This window comes from Cyprinodon tularosa, unplaced genomic scaffold, assembly GCF_016077235.1.
Source record: "Cyprinodon tularosa strain WSP-4 unplaced genomic scaffold, ASM1607723v1 ctg461, whole genome shotgun sequence".
Lineage (NCBI taxonomy): Eukaryota > Metazoa > Chordata > Actinopteri > Cyprinodontiformes > Cyprinodontidae > Cyprinodon > Cyprinodon tularosa.
In genome coordinates this window covers 120,809-134,507 of record NW_024039187.1, presented here as the reverse complement: position 1 = coordinate 134,507, position 13,699 = coordinate 120,809, and the positions used below count along the sequence as shown (strand labels likewise).

The following is a 13,699-nucleotide window of genomic DNA, read 5'->3' as shown; positions in this document are numbered from 1 at the left end:
TTTGTGAGTTCAAACCCTGATGTTGGACAGAAGGCCTGGCTCTCAGTCTGTGCTCGAATTCATCCTAAAGCTTCTCTATGGGTCTGAACTCTGTGCAGGTCAGTCAGGTTCCTCCACAGCAGACTTGCTTTGTGCTCTGGTCCACAGTAGGTGCAGCAGGGAGATCCAAACTGTCGTCCAAAATTTCTTAAGTCTGCTGAAGCATTCAGAGTTCTTCTCATTGGAACAAAGGAGCGGAGCCCAGCTCCTGAAAAACACCCTCTTGGCACAACGCAGTCAGACGAGTACTGTTCTCCTGGCAACCATCAGGTTCCCAGATGGAGAAGCACGGTTCATCCCTCCAGAGAACAGCGTCCTTTCCACCACTGCCTCCAACGCTTTGCAATTACTCTGATGTTTGCCTGCAGCTGCTCCACCATGGAAACCCGTTCCATGAAGCTCTGTTCTGGAGCTGATCAGAAGGCGGTTTGAAGCATGGAGAGGCGTAGTGATTGACTCTGAAAAAAGATGGTGACCTCTTTCCTCTACGTGCTCCAGCATCCAGTGACCCCGCTCCAGCAGCGTACATGACCTAACACTTCCTGGATGTTGCTGTCGTTTGGTTTTCTTATGATACGGCTGACGGTCAGTGGAAATTTCCTGACTATATTTGCTGCAAAGATGGCATCCTCTCACCGGATGGACTTCACTGAGCTGCTGACATAAGCCCAGGGACGGATTTAAGAAATTCGGGGCCCTAGGCAAAGACAGACAGGGGGCCCTCTGAGCTGAGAAGAAAAAACATAAAACAGACCCATTATACAGATAGAGAAATATTAATAGAATAGACATCCATTATCTGTTCTAGGTTTTGTCCCTCTCTTCTTGTCCCTTTTCTTCTTGTTTTCCTCTCTATGTTTTGTACTCAGCTGACTTTTCATGCTGTCTCTAAAGGAATGAAATATTTTTTCCAAGCACTAAGCTCACTTAGCTGATTGCTCCTTCCTGTGTTTCCAAAAAGGCCAAAGTAAATAACCCAGTCCTTCTTTTCACTGTAGACAAGCCATGATCTGCTTATCTGTTCTCCATTTTTCATTTGGATGAAATAATAGCTGCATGAATCATGACAGCAGACAAGATAGAGGAGAGCAGGAGGCGGGGTTACCAATCTACTAGCTCTGGAGAGCAGAGTTCGCTGCTTTTAGATGTTGTCTCCAAAGTCTCCAGTAGCAGAAAAAAGTCTCTAGATTTGGCGCTAGGAGCTTTTTAGAAATCAAAGTGCTAGAGGGGTCTGAAAAGTGGCTAAATATAGCGACTAAAGCGCTAAGTTGGCAACACTGCTCTTTGCATGGTTTGTTTTCAAATGGTTTGCTGCTGTCTGTTTGGACCTTTCTGAACATGTGCAGCAAATGGACTGATCCAATATGGTGGACACTGAAGGGGGGGCTGAGACACACTTAAAATTATCCGCGTTCTGATGACATTTTAGTGAAAGGATTTTTATCAAACATAATTAATGTGAACAAATAAGGAATAGTTGCATTAATCATACATGGAAACGGAGTTTAAATGGAAGTGATTGGAAGACCTGATTCCAATTACAATAATTTGGATGAAGGACCAAAATACTTCAGGCAGCACATTTATATATATATATATATATATATATATATATATGTATATATATATATATATATATATATATATATATATATATATATATATATATATATATAACACATGATGAACATTCCTATGTATGTGGTGTGTCTGATTGTTTTGCCTTTTGTTTTCTGCTTCTTTTAGAGAGTCTTCCTAAACTACGGCAACACCTGAAGCCCCTCCCACAACGCAGAGCTATATCTGTTCATGAGGAAGCATTGGCCATGACACAAGGTAGACCTCCAGGTTTTCACATGTCTAGGGTTCCATATTGACGCTGTTGTTCATCGTTTTACACCCTGAGGTTATTGTGACACCGACTAGCTTTCAGTTTTTCTTTTTTTTTTTTTAGAACTCAAGGCTGTACTGCAGAGGTCCCCCATCCGTTACCGGGGTAATCGCCCGGATCTACCGTCCTGCAGTGAAGATGAAGCACAAAGTATTGATGATGGAAATGATTTGAACATTTTTTGTTATTAAATGGTCTAATTAGTGTACCTGTTCTTTCTTCATCTGTTCCACAGCGAAACAGTCGGAGAAAGAACAGGTGAAGAACCAGATGGATGAACAGAAGGCAGAGAGAGGACCAACAGTTGGAGGAACTACCAACAAGGAACTCTTTTTCACAGCAGAGTCTTCCTCTGCTACTAGAATGAGGAATTCACCTGACAAGACGCTTCCTGTCATGGAGAGACCTCCTGATCCACCCAGAAAGGTGGGAAGGTCCCCCGTCACCCTCACGTCTGAGAGCAAGAGCCCCAGCAAGTTATCAGCTTCTTCACCACTGCAGGAAAAGAGCCCGAGCCCACTGCTAGCTGGCCCTAAATCTCCAGAGTTAGCTCAACTAAGCCCCGCCTCCCAGAAGAAGAGCAGCTCTGTGGCATCGGATCAGAGGAGAGGAAAAGGACTTTCTCCACCGCACAGCGAGCCGGCCGAGCACAGAACCGAGGCCTGTCTGTTTGACTGACGCACAGAGACCGTCCTGCACTCCAAGAGACCGTCCTGCACGCACAGAGACCGTCCTGCACGCACAGAGACTGTCCTGCACGCACAGGGACCTTCCTACGTGCAAGGAGACCGTCCTGCATGCACAGACACTGTCCTGTGCACCCAGAGACCGTCCTGTGCACCCAGAGACCGTCCCACGTGCCCAAATACCGTCCTGCGCACACAGAGACCGTCCTGCGCGCCCAGAGACCATCCTGCGTGCACGAAGACCGTCCTGCACGCACAGAGACTGTCCTGCACTCTACCTTACGTGCAAGGAGACCGTCCTGCATGCACAGACACTGTCCTGTGCACCCAGAGACCGTCCTGCGCGACCAGAGACCGTCCTGCGCGCACGAAGACTGTCCTGCACGCACAGAGACCGTCCTGCGCGCCCAGAGACCATCCTGCACGCACGAAGACTGTCCTGCACGCACAGAGACCGTCCTGCGCGCCCGGAGACCGTCCTGCGCGCCCAGAGACCGTCCTGCATGCACAGAGACCGTACTGCGCACACAGAGACCGTCCTACGTGCCCAAAAACTGTCCTGCGCACACAGAGACTGTCCTGCGCGCCCAGAGACCATCTTGCGCGCACAAAGACCGTCCTGCGCGCCCAGAGACTGTCCTGTGCGCACAGAGACCGTCCTGCGCGCCCAGAGACCGTCCTGCGCGCACAGAGACCGTCCTGCGCGCCCAGAGACCGTCCTGCGCGCACAGAGACCGTCCTGCACGCACAGAGATCGTACTGCACGTACAAAGACCGTCCTACGCGCCCAGAGACCGTCCTGGGAGCACAGAGACCATCCTGCGCACACGGATACTGTCCTGGAAGAGCTTGGCCACATCAGGACACTCAGATGTCTGTCTCTCGTTTTTCAACTTCTGGGGGTGAAAACATTTTTTCCAGCTGGAGGGATGGATCCTTTCTGTTGGTCTTATTGGCTGGTTCATCAGCCGGCTAAAATGTGCTACAGTCTGCTGACCGTGACGACAGCTCCTCTTCTAAATAAAGACTTTAGTCTTCTTTCTTAGTTTTCAAACTCACAGTTTTTAACCACTAACGTTGGGTTTTCTGTAACCTGACTTTTATCAGCATGAAATATGGATTTTTGACTCATTTGACATATTTATGTTTCAAAACTTCAGCATATGATGTCAAAAAACACTGTCTGCTTATACAGGGCTAAAGGAAACTCAGAGGCTTATGGTGACCTTGAGGTTTATGTTTTATTTACAGATTTGTAGTTTTAATGCCTTGAAAAAATGGGCAAAGTGCTGTATGAGCTGCAGTTCATTGGTTAAATTATCAAACTAAAGTCCTTTCTTTTATGGGTTGAGTTTTGTTCCAATATCATTGTAAAAAAAAAAAAAAAAAAAAAAAGAGGAAGAAAAAAACACGTTTTGTAAAAATTTGAAAATGTAATCCAGACATGAGACCTCGAAAAAAAAACGTAATCAAAAGATTTTTTTTCTCAATTTTTTTTTCTCAAATCTCTGCTTTTACACAAATTTGCAAATCAGTTTTGCAAATTTCATTTATTTGAAATTGAATTTTCCAGATAATGTCCCTTTCACTTCTGATGGCGGGCTTTCTATTGGTCAGATGGATGTTAGCAACAGTTTTACAGGTGAAGAGAATGTGATCTGGAAAACACAATCTGAAAAGAATGGATTTAGAAAACTCTATCAGAAAGAGAAATTTGAAGAAAAAAAATTTAAAAAATATAAATATATATTTTAAAAAGTCAAATCAGAGAAAACAACGTAACTCTCAAAGAATTTTTAATAATATGTTTTTAAATGAAAAGTCCGCTCATATTCAGAATCCAAACTTCTGAAAGTTCTTTAAATATGAAATTATTCCATCCTGTTCAATAAATGATCAGTGTTTTTAATTCAGAGTAACTTTCATTTGAATGTGCTTTACTGGAGGCATCCATGTTTGTCAAAGAACACTGCTGCCACCTACTGGTTTGTGACGTCACGGTGCGGTATCGGCTGCTGATCAAGTCCCAGTGCTGTATCTGGTGTTTGTCACAACGCGCTATTATCCAAGTCATCTTGAAAACATTCTTCTTCCAAATGTTGGCTACATATTACGTGTTTTTTCTCTGGCCAGAAGTTCGATGGCAAATCCTCCCTCTTCAAGTTGGCGATCCAACGACCAACCCGTCCGTGGAGGATCAGGAATCAGAAAGGTGAAATAACTATTTTATTTCACTTTTCCCGGATGTATTCCACAATCCAGCTGCCATGCACGTGGGCATTGTCAGTTTCACTATAGCTCTGGTGAATTTCAATGGTGAAGTCCTCTGGAAATCTTCAATAATTGATTGCAGATGTGTCTAGTAGTTCCCATTGATTCTGCTTGTAAAGCGGGGAGAATGGCGCTAGGCTTACCGCACCGTGACGTCACTGCTGGAAGACGGCAGGAGGGAGGAGTTACTATATTTGGGCAAAAATGGCCGCTCCCAGACTCAGTGATTGAAATGAAAATGATTACCGGTATTTTAATTTTTTTACTCATTAACACTAAATTCATTAAATCACCGCTAACATATTAGTTTTAGGCATAAATAATGATCCATTGATTATTCTTTGCTGACCGGACTCCTCCTTTAAAGCTTGCTTTTTTGGGGGGGATTGTGTCTTTTTACATTTATAAAATTTTGTCTCAGTCAATAATAATAATTTAGGGCTTCGTGATTGTGACCCATCAGTACTGTAGATTTGCTGCAGGCTTAAACACAGAGTAGTTTTCCAGCTGGGAAGAACCCCCAGAAATCTTTATGCTATTTTAAAACAAAAACAGTCTCTACAAAAATGTTAATAAAATAATGTCTATGGTTTTTATTTTCCTTAAAGTTTGAAATCTAGATGCATATATTTATAAGATATAAATATTTAGAAAATTCTCAGGCCCTGAACTACTTTCTAATATGGATCAATGGCGCAGTAAAATTCATTGCAGAAATATTTCCAGTTCTCTGTAGAAAATCAGTGCTGCAGTTTATTATTAAATGATTTTCTCTTTCCAAAATCAGACTTTATTAAAAGTATAAATGAACAAGTGTGAGACAACTGAACACCACAATGAGTGCAGACATCCCTGATTTGCAATCCTGCTATACCTAGACATATTTAGCTAGAGCCACAGAGGCAGTTTTGGTTGCACTGGTTCCGGCGTTTGATGAGGGGTTGTAGACTGGGAACAAACTCATTAAACCGTCACACGGGCCGTTTCTCAATTCAAGTCTGTTCTTGAGAAGAACCCAGGAAAGAGAACTCTGGGAGAACGGGAGCATGCAGAATAAATCTGGGTCAATTGGAACAGAAGCGTACTGATGACATCACCACATTCAAAGCTAGTCTGGAGCTGCATTTCACCTCCTGTTATTAGTCTCTAGATAATAATAAATTATTCCTTTTTTCATTTAGTGGGGGAATAATAATAAACGCAGTCAGATAAACACAAATCAAATGAACATTTTGCAAAATAAAACAAAACCTTGCCATCAGAGCCAGCGGTCCTTCACACATATGCTATGCAGAGAGAGGGCTGCTGCAGACGGGCTAACGTTAGCCCTGGCTGCTGCAGACGGGCTAACGTTAGCCCTGGCTGCTGCAGACGGGCTAACGTTAGCCCTGGCTGCTGCAGACGGGCTAACGTTAGCCATGGCTGCTGCAGACGGGCTAACGTTAGCCATGGCTGCTGCAGACGGGCTAACGTTAGCCCTGGCTTCTGCAGACGGGCTAACGTTAGCCCTGGCTGCTGCAGACGGGCTAACGTAAGCCCTGGCTGCTGCAGGATGGGCTAATGTTAGCCCTGGCTGCTGTTAGCCTCGGAGCTCCGCCAGTTACCGTTAAAATTATGCATTAAATGGGTAAATGAGCCCTATAGTGAAGCTTAAAGTATCCTCGACTCAAATGATCTTAAAACTTACTTTTATTGAACAATGGCAACAGAAAATGACTTTTAACGTAATATTCTGAGCTCTGTGAGCGCTAACCTGGAAGCTGCTGCTGCCACAGTGCATGCTGGGACAGCTATCAGTCTCAAGAATGGACAAGTCTTCTCTGATGCATGCTGGGTAAAGAGGGAGGGGCCAGAACAACATCAGGGGATTTTATCCGTTCTCCATCTGCTTTTCTTGTTAATTGGAAAAGTGCTAGGGCTTAGGTTGATGACGTTTCACAAGCACACAAGGACGCACAAGTACACAGATTGAGAAATGTCCATAGACACCCACAATCCTAGCCAGTTCCTGATTGGCCCTCTTGCGTTGTGGGCGTGGAATTACAGCGCAGACCACGCTTCAAAATTGGGCATAAATCAAAAATCTGCATCATACCTGCGACAAGCTAACTGCGACACACTGCTGCAGGAGTTTACACAGCCCTTTAGATGTGAGCTTTACGGTTTACAACCAACAGATTCAGAACAAATAATCCCAATATGAACTTATTTGTTTTGTTGAAATTGTTTCTTTTCAATTTTTAGTCTAATGTGCCATTTAAAATTCCTGTTAGTATTTGTTGCTTCCAGTTTACAAGTCTGTTTAACTTTTCTGTTGACTTTGCTGCTATAAACGACACATTTATTTGGCAAAAGAAACATTCTGAATAAGGAATTAAAACGTAATACTATGGTTATGTATGCTACAACTCCTATTGCACTTTGAAGCCAGTTGTAATAATGTAGGCAGGGAGCAAAGTTAGAAGGGAATAAATTCATTAGGCTGAATCTTATTTACTGAGCTGGTGTCAGAAATCGGGAAAGTAAACAATGGAGAGCAACATGGAGGGGAGCCAGTCCATAGTCAGTGTGCTTTATTGTTTTAATCTGTTGTCCATCCAAATCCCACTCACCAGTGCTGTGCCATTTTTATTGAGGGTAGGCAGAGTGGTTACGGCTTGTTAGATCAGTTGCGACTGGCACAGTGCGTTGACGTCTGTGGAATCACGTAAATTAGCTAGTCGACCTGGGTCGGTCGTTCCCACTGTATTCCAATCAGAGCTGAGCCATTTGAAGGTCATTTTTAACCTGAGTTGCTTGCCGACCCATGTCGATTCGCATCAGCGAGCTGTTCCCACTGCCACCAAGAGCCAACACTTGGCCTTAAAAGGGCAAAAACTTGTACAGTGAATGTCACTCAGGGGGGATTTACCATTAGGCAATACTAGGCAGTAGCCTAGGGCCCCAAGTTCCTCGGGGTCCCATAAAACTGTGTTTCCAGGTATGGTTAATACAACTATTCCTTATATGTGCACATTAATTATGTTTTGATAAAATGCCATCAGAACACTTATAATACGCCTTCAGTGTCCACCATATTGGATCAGTCCATTTGCTGCACATGTTCAGAAAGGTCCAAACAGACAGAAGCAAACCATTTGAAAACAAACGATGCAAAGAGCAGTGTTGCCAACTTAGCGCTTTAGTCGCTATATTTAGCCACTTTTCAGACCCCTCTAGCACTTTGATTTCTAAAAAGCGCCTAGCGTAGCAGGACGGTTTGTGGTTAACCGCTGTCCTGTGAAGAAAAGGGAAAATAAGAGAGGGACAAAACCTAGAACAAATAATGGATGTCTTTTCTATTAACATTTCTCTATCTGTATAATTGGGTCTGTTTTATGTGTTTTCTCCATTCAGAGGGCCCCCTGCCCCTCTTTGCCTAGGGCCTGAAATTTACTAAATCCGCTCCTGATGTCACTGTACAAATTTTTCAATCGTTGTACTCAGCTACAGCTCAAACTGTACGATAAAACCACAGGGTTTAAAAGTTCACAGCTCACAATGTTTGTTCTTCCACTGCACGACCCGATGCTCTGATGCGAGCTACCTGCTCACACTGTACGTCTAGAAACCTCACGTCGGACTCAGTGCCGTGTGAGAACTCCGTTGTTTGCTCATGCGCAGTGTTCAACAGCAGGATTTGCTCACCAACACCTTATGAGGACCGACTGAATTTCCATCATGTTTGATTTTCTCATGACCTCACGATTTCTGTTCTAGAGGTGGTCGTAAGAGGCTAATTGCCCCTTGTTACCCCCCCTGTATAATACATGGCGCACCATAAGGCTGAAACTCACTCCGATCAAACAAAATTCTCGCTCGGCTGGAGAATCGGCCAAAAAAAGGGCAAAAATTTGTACAGCGTACACCAAGCCTTAGTAATTCAATGATATGCCTGCTCCTAATACAAAAGATTTTCAAGTGCTCAAAGTTTGATGATTAATCCTGAAACTACATTTCCTGATTTATGTACTGTCACCTTTATTTGGAAAGCAACACTTCTCATTCACATGCCACCATAGACTATACATTAGGGGTGTCGGATTTAGGGGGTCAGGGGTAACATAACTTATTAGATCATCAGCACCATGAGAAGGCTGTGAATGTGTTACTAGATACTGCAATAGTGCGAGAACTGACTCAGAGTTGTGGTTAGAAAGTCAACTGGATGTGAAAGGACAGAGCATGAACTCCATGGAAACCCTGATAACTATTACAGGGGCAGGTGTCTGATGTAAATGGTGTCAGATTTGTGATTGTTTTCCAGTAATTTCTTATTTTTGGAGGTTTTTCCACCAGTTCAGTGGGTCACCCAGTCTGTGTCATCTGGCGCTGTGTTGGATGCCATCAGGCCATTGGGATTTAGTCTTTGAAACTCTCAGGGCGGCTGTTAAGAACAATGTGTGATTTTTTTAATTGTTATGTTACTCTTTACCTTGCACGCACAGAATATTTACAAAACTGCATAAATCAAATTAGTTTGAACAGAGTGTAAATCCATACCTATATCTGTTACCAATTAAATTAAAAAAATGTACCTTATTGGTTTGTGTCCTAATTTATTGTCTTTGGATTATTCTAATGTTTTCTACTGCCTTTTTAAGTTTGAAACTTATAAAATCATTAAAGTCTTAAATTTCCAACTTTAAATATTCACTTCAGACATTAATCATCTAGCTTTTATGAGAATGAATGAATTAAGTTTTGTGAAGCAACTGAACACTCTGATCTCTAAATAAAATCTTAGATCTTTTTATTCCCATTATTAACTCTATGGGATAAAAATGTAAGTTTTATATAAACCCAAAGTCTTCGTCTGAAATGTTACTTATGGTTGAATGGGACTGGGTGTTCCTGTTCTAGTCCTGTAGTTGTGCTGCTATAGTCTTAGGCTGCTGGAGGACTTAAAGACTAGTTTTTCTCACTACATTCTCCTACTGCATTTTAATTTTCTGTAATTTGCTAATTCTCTACCCCGAGTAAACCCTGGCTCATTGAGTACATATGGAACCCTCCATTAAACACATTGCCCTGCCTTTCAGGGGTTAATCCTGGCTTACATAGATTTAGATTATTGGTGTCAAATTGAGTTATTGGGTATTTATTTTAAAAGTCAATGTTCAGTTAGCCAAAGATGCATCATAACACAACAAATCTTTAATGACTGTGGTACTGAAACCTTTGACACCAAATTTAATCTTCTACCTCCACATTGCCCTGTTACACCATGAGCTGGAAGATGACTTTCCTTATAACATTTAAGATATCATTAATTCTATTGCTCTAATTGAAGTGAAGGCAGTTACTGGAAGATGAAAGTCTCTGTGGAGAGGTGCTCCAGCAATCAGACATGGAGAAAGACTGGACTCCAGGTAAAGACAAATCCAACAGCTTTGGCTCCACAGTCGTCATTTCAAACAAGGAAACTGGAGTAAATTAGATTTTCTTAAATCTTTGTCAAACAGTTAATCAAGTATACAGATAGATTTCTAAACATTACAAATCTCTAAGCATGTTCCTGTTTTAATCAGTCTGTTCTGTTTAACCAAATCTTTTCAGCCCTTCAGTTCGTCTTGGGTGTTAGGTTTATTCTTTATACATCATGTGCATTGTTATTCTGTTAGCCAGATTAGACAGAGTAGATGGCCTTCCTTCACATTGTGGATGTCACTGTGTGTATGGAGGTATAGACGCAAGATGCTTAAAGTTCGGGGCATTGATGGCGTGTCAGTTTCTGATACGGACAGCTAAACATCCACATGATGCAACACATAGACTCATGAGGTATAAGAAGGAGGAGATTACCTTGTTCGGGGCTCAATCTTTGCCGGACACTTGCTGACGTTTTTTTAACCCACAGCTGTGCAAGCTCCAAGCATTTTCTCTGTCCTGTACCAACCTGATCTGGAATAAACTCTGTTACTTTTTTACTCCTGTTTTTGTAGTCCTTTTTTTATATGGTTTTACCCAGTTTGAGTTAAGAGTTCGTAAATAACTTGCTCCCAGGAAAAGAACCGGTAGGGAAGTTCCGAGGCGCAGCTGCCTTCAGAGGGACCTAACTTCCATATTAACACGGGAGAATAAAACATAAAACATCCTGTCTGTTGTTCTGCATCAGCATGTGAATCATCAGTCCTACCTTTACTGTTTAACCTTTTTGCAAAAGAAAGAGACATCTCAGGTTTTCTTGGGCTCTCATCTTATAGATAACATATATTAAATGGTTCATCTATTGCCATGTTTAAAACTGTATCATAGTTTTTATTAGTTTAGTTTATATTCCATCGCTTCATTCAGATAAATAAAGACCGGAATTAATTTAAAGGTATATTAGTGGTTTTTCGCAAATTTTTGAAAAGACCCGTCCTCTCCACTTAAAAAAAAAATCCACATGCACAACCCTGTACCCGCTCCCAAGAGGGAACACCTATTAAACGCGTTCAAGAACATGCACGAGCCTAATTCTCATCGAAGATGCAATCATTAGACGGTCGCTCTGATGGATCTCATCTCACCCATATTTTTATATAAAACATTTCCCCGCAAATAAGACTACTGGTACATTAAAAAAAATCCTGACCTGCTAGTATCTGTGTGTGTGCGGTAGGGAAATGTTTGTGGGGTAAATAATAGACTGTGGCCACCATATAACTACTAACGATGCAAATGTATCTAAATCGCCGAACTTTACCTGTCTAGTAGAAACTTTGAAACCGAGGCATCAGGGGGAAGCCCGACCCGTGCTTTCAGCGTAGGCCATCGCATGAAAGAATCTCCTAAAAACACTCTGGTCTGGTTTCTCTCTTCTGAGGCCTTTCTCTTCTTCTCATGCACTTCATAGACACTTTTTTCTCTTAAGACCGTTGGCCATTTTCAAAGAACCGCGGTGAGAAAGGTGATCTTCAATAAAAGTGTGCATGAACAGAAAAAGACAGCTAACTGGGGACAAGCACGTAGGACAGTGTTCTGTCAGATCAGCATACCCCATCAGACCAGCATACCCATAGTCAATAAGCATGCGCAAGACATCAGATTTGCATACATCTGACACTATAATTGGAAGGAAGTCCATTAGGCTCTTTATTGTCAAAAGTGCTGTGGAGAAAAAAAAAAGGTTGAGGTATGTCTGTTCTTAGCCTCACAGGCTCCAAACGAAGGTCATGAGAGATAAGAATGAGTTACCCAGCTTCCTTCAGGGCGTGAAGGGGAGGACTGGTGTTTTAAGAAGACCCATCTGGCCAGTGAAAGATATATTAAGCTAACAGGGAACGGCCTTGATGAACTCAAGTTGTTTTTCCTCCAAATGTTCACGTGTGAGAAAGTTCTTTATGTAGGGGTGGGATAGTTCCCAGGGAGAGTGTGTGTATTGGGAGTTGTATAAATGAATGAACTTAGCTTTCCCCAATCAGAGCTCCATCTCTCCATCTGAGGACATTAAATAAATTTGAACATTCTCTTGCAAGAGTGTCAGTTTCTCCTCAACTTCTCAGTGCGCTTCTGTGCCCTTTAGTTTCCAAGGGCACAGAAAGGACACAGAAAAGCTATATTTCTCACTCAAAAACAGATCTCTAATTGTGCCTTTCCTTTTTTCTTTTTTTGCTTATGCAACAGATGGGAGTGTTAAAGGTGATCTAGAAAGGGTGCTTGGACAATTTTATGACTCACCCTTGTTTCTTCCCAACTGAAATGAGTAGATGTGTTTTACTGGCACACAGAGTGGTTAGAAAACCAAATGATAGTGTTGTAATCAAGACCACACCAACCGAGACCAAGACGTAGACCTATATGGCCTTGTCTCAGTCTCTGAAGGTCTTGACCTTGTCTTAGTCTCTGAAGGTCTTGACCTTGTCTTCTAAAGGTCTTGGCCTTGTCTTGGCCTCTGGCGGTCCTGACCTTGTCTCAGTCTCTGAAGGCGTAGACCTTGTCTAGGCCTATGACAGTCTTGATCTTGTCTGGGTCTCTGAAGATCTTGACCTTGTCTCAGTATCCAAAGTTCTTGATCTTGTCTCGGCCCCTGACGGTTTTGACCTTGTCTCGGTCTCTGAAGGTCCTGACCTTGTCTTGACCAAGGTGTGGTTTTGACCTTGTTTTGGCCTCCAAAGTTCTTGATCTTGTCTCGGCCTCTGACGGTCTTGACCTTGTCTCGGTCTCTGATCTCTTGGCCTTGTCTCCGCCTCTGTACACCTTGGTCTGTTGGTGTGGTCATGACTACAACACTACCGAGTGGATATTTAGGTTTATTTATTTTATATTAATCAATGAAAGATAAGTAGATACAGCCATAGCCTGTATGAGATAAAACGTGAATACATCATAAAAGCAGGTGTTGGGAAATCCCCTCCGTTTTGGGGGACTCATGGGGGCACCACCCACTAGTAAACTGGAGTGGAGAGAGCTATACACTTAATCTGTGTAAAAGATGCGAACACACACATAATGTTTTGGTTTAGTCGACTTTTGGTTCCCTGTAGGAACTTTAAAGTGTAACTCACCTCAAGTAAAATTTTTACTGATAAAATGTATAAATGGCTCTTTTATGGTGGATTTTTACCTTTTCATGTTTACTTCTTCTGTTCTGCAATATCTGAAACCTATTAGTTCAGTCTTAATTGGGTTTGGCTACTCGAGCCACTAATCATGCCCTTGCCGCCTCAGCAGTACCATCTTCAGCTATCGCTAACTAAGCGGCTCAAACTAGTCAGTTTCTGGCCTAGCGGGCTCCACAAAGCCTCCCTTAACCTCCATGCTTCAATATCGCTAAGCTAAGCTAACT

General features: G+C 42.6%; 1 protein-coding gene across 1 annotated transcript in view; it reads left to right on the top strand.

Moving 5' to 3' along the window:
* Positions 1 to 2,880, top strand: part of carmil2 (capping protein regulator and myosin 1 linker 2) — an 81,364-nt gene extending 78,484 nt beyond the window's left edge. The window contains exons 39-41 of the mRNA XM_038301142.1: positions 1,786 to 1,875; positions 1,994 to 2,080; positions 2,166 to 2,880. Coding sequence (XP_038157070.1) covers positions 1,786 to 1,875; positions 1,994 to 2,080; positions 2,166 to 2,608 — 620 coding nt within the window. The 3' untranslated portion in view covers positions 2,609 to 2,880. The remainder of the gene's footprint in view (positions 1 to 1,785; positions 1,876 to 1,993; positions 2,081 to 2,165) is intronic.
* The last annotated feature ends 10,819 nt before the right edge of the window (positions 2,881 to 13,699 follow it).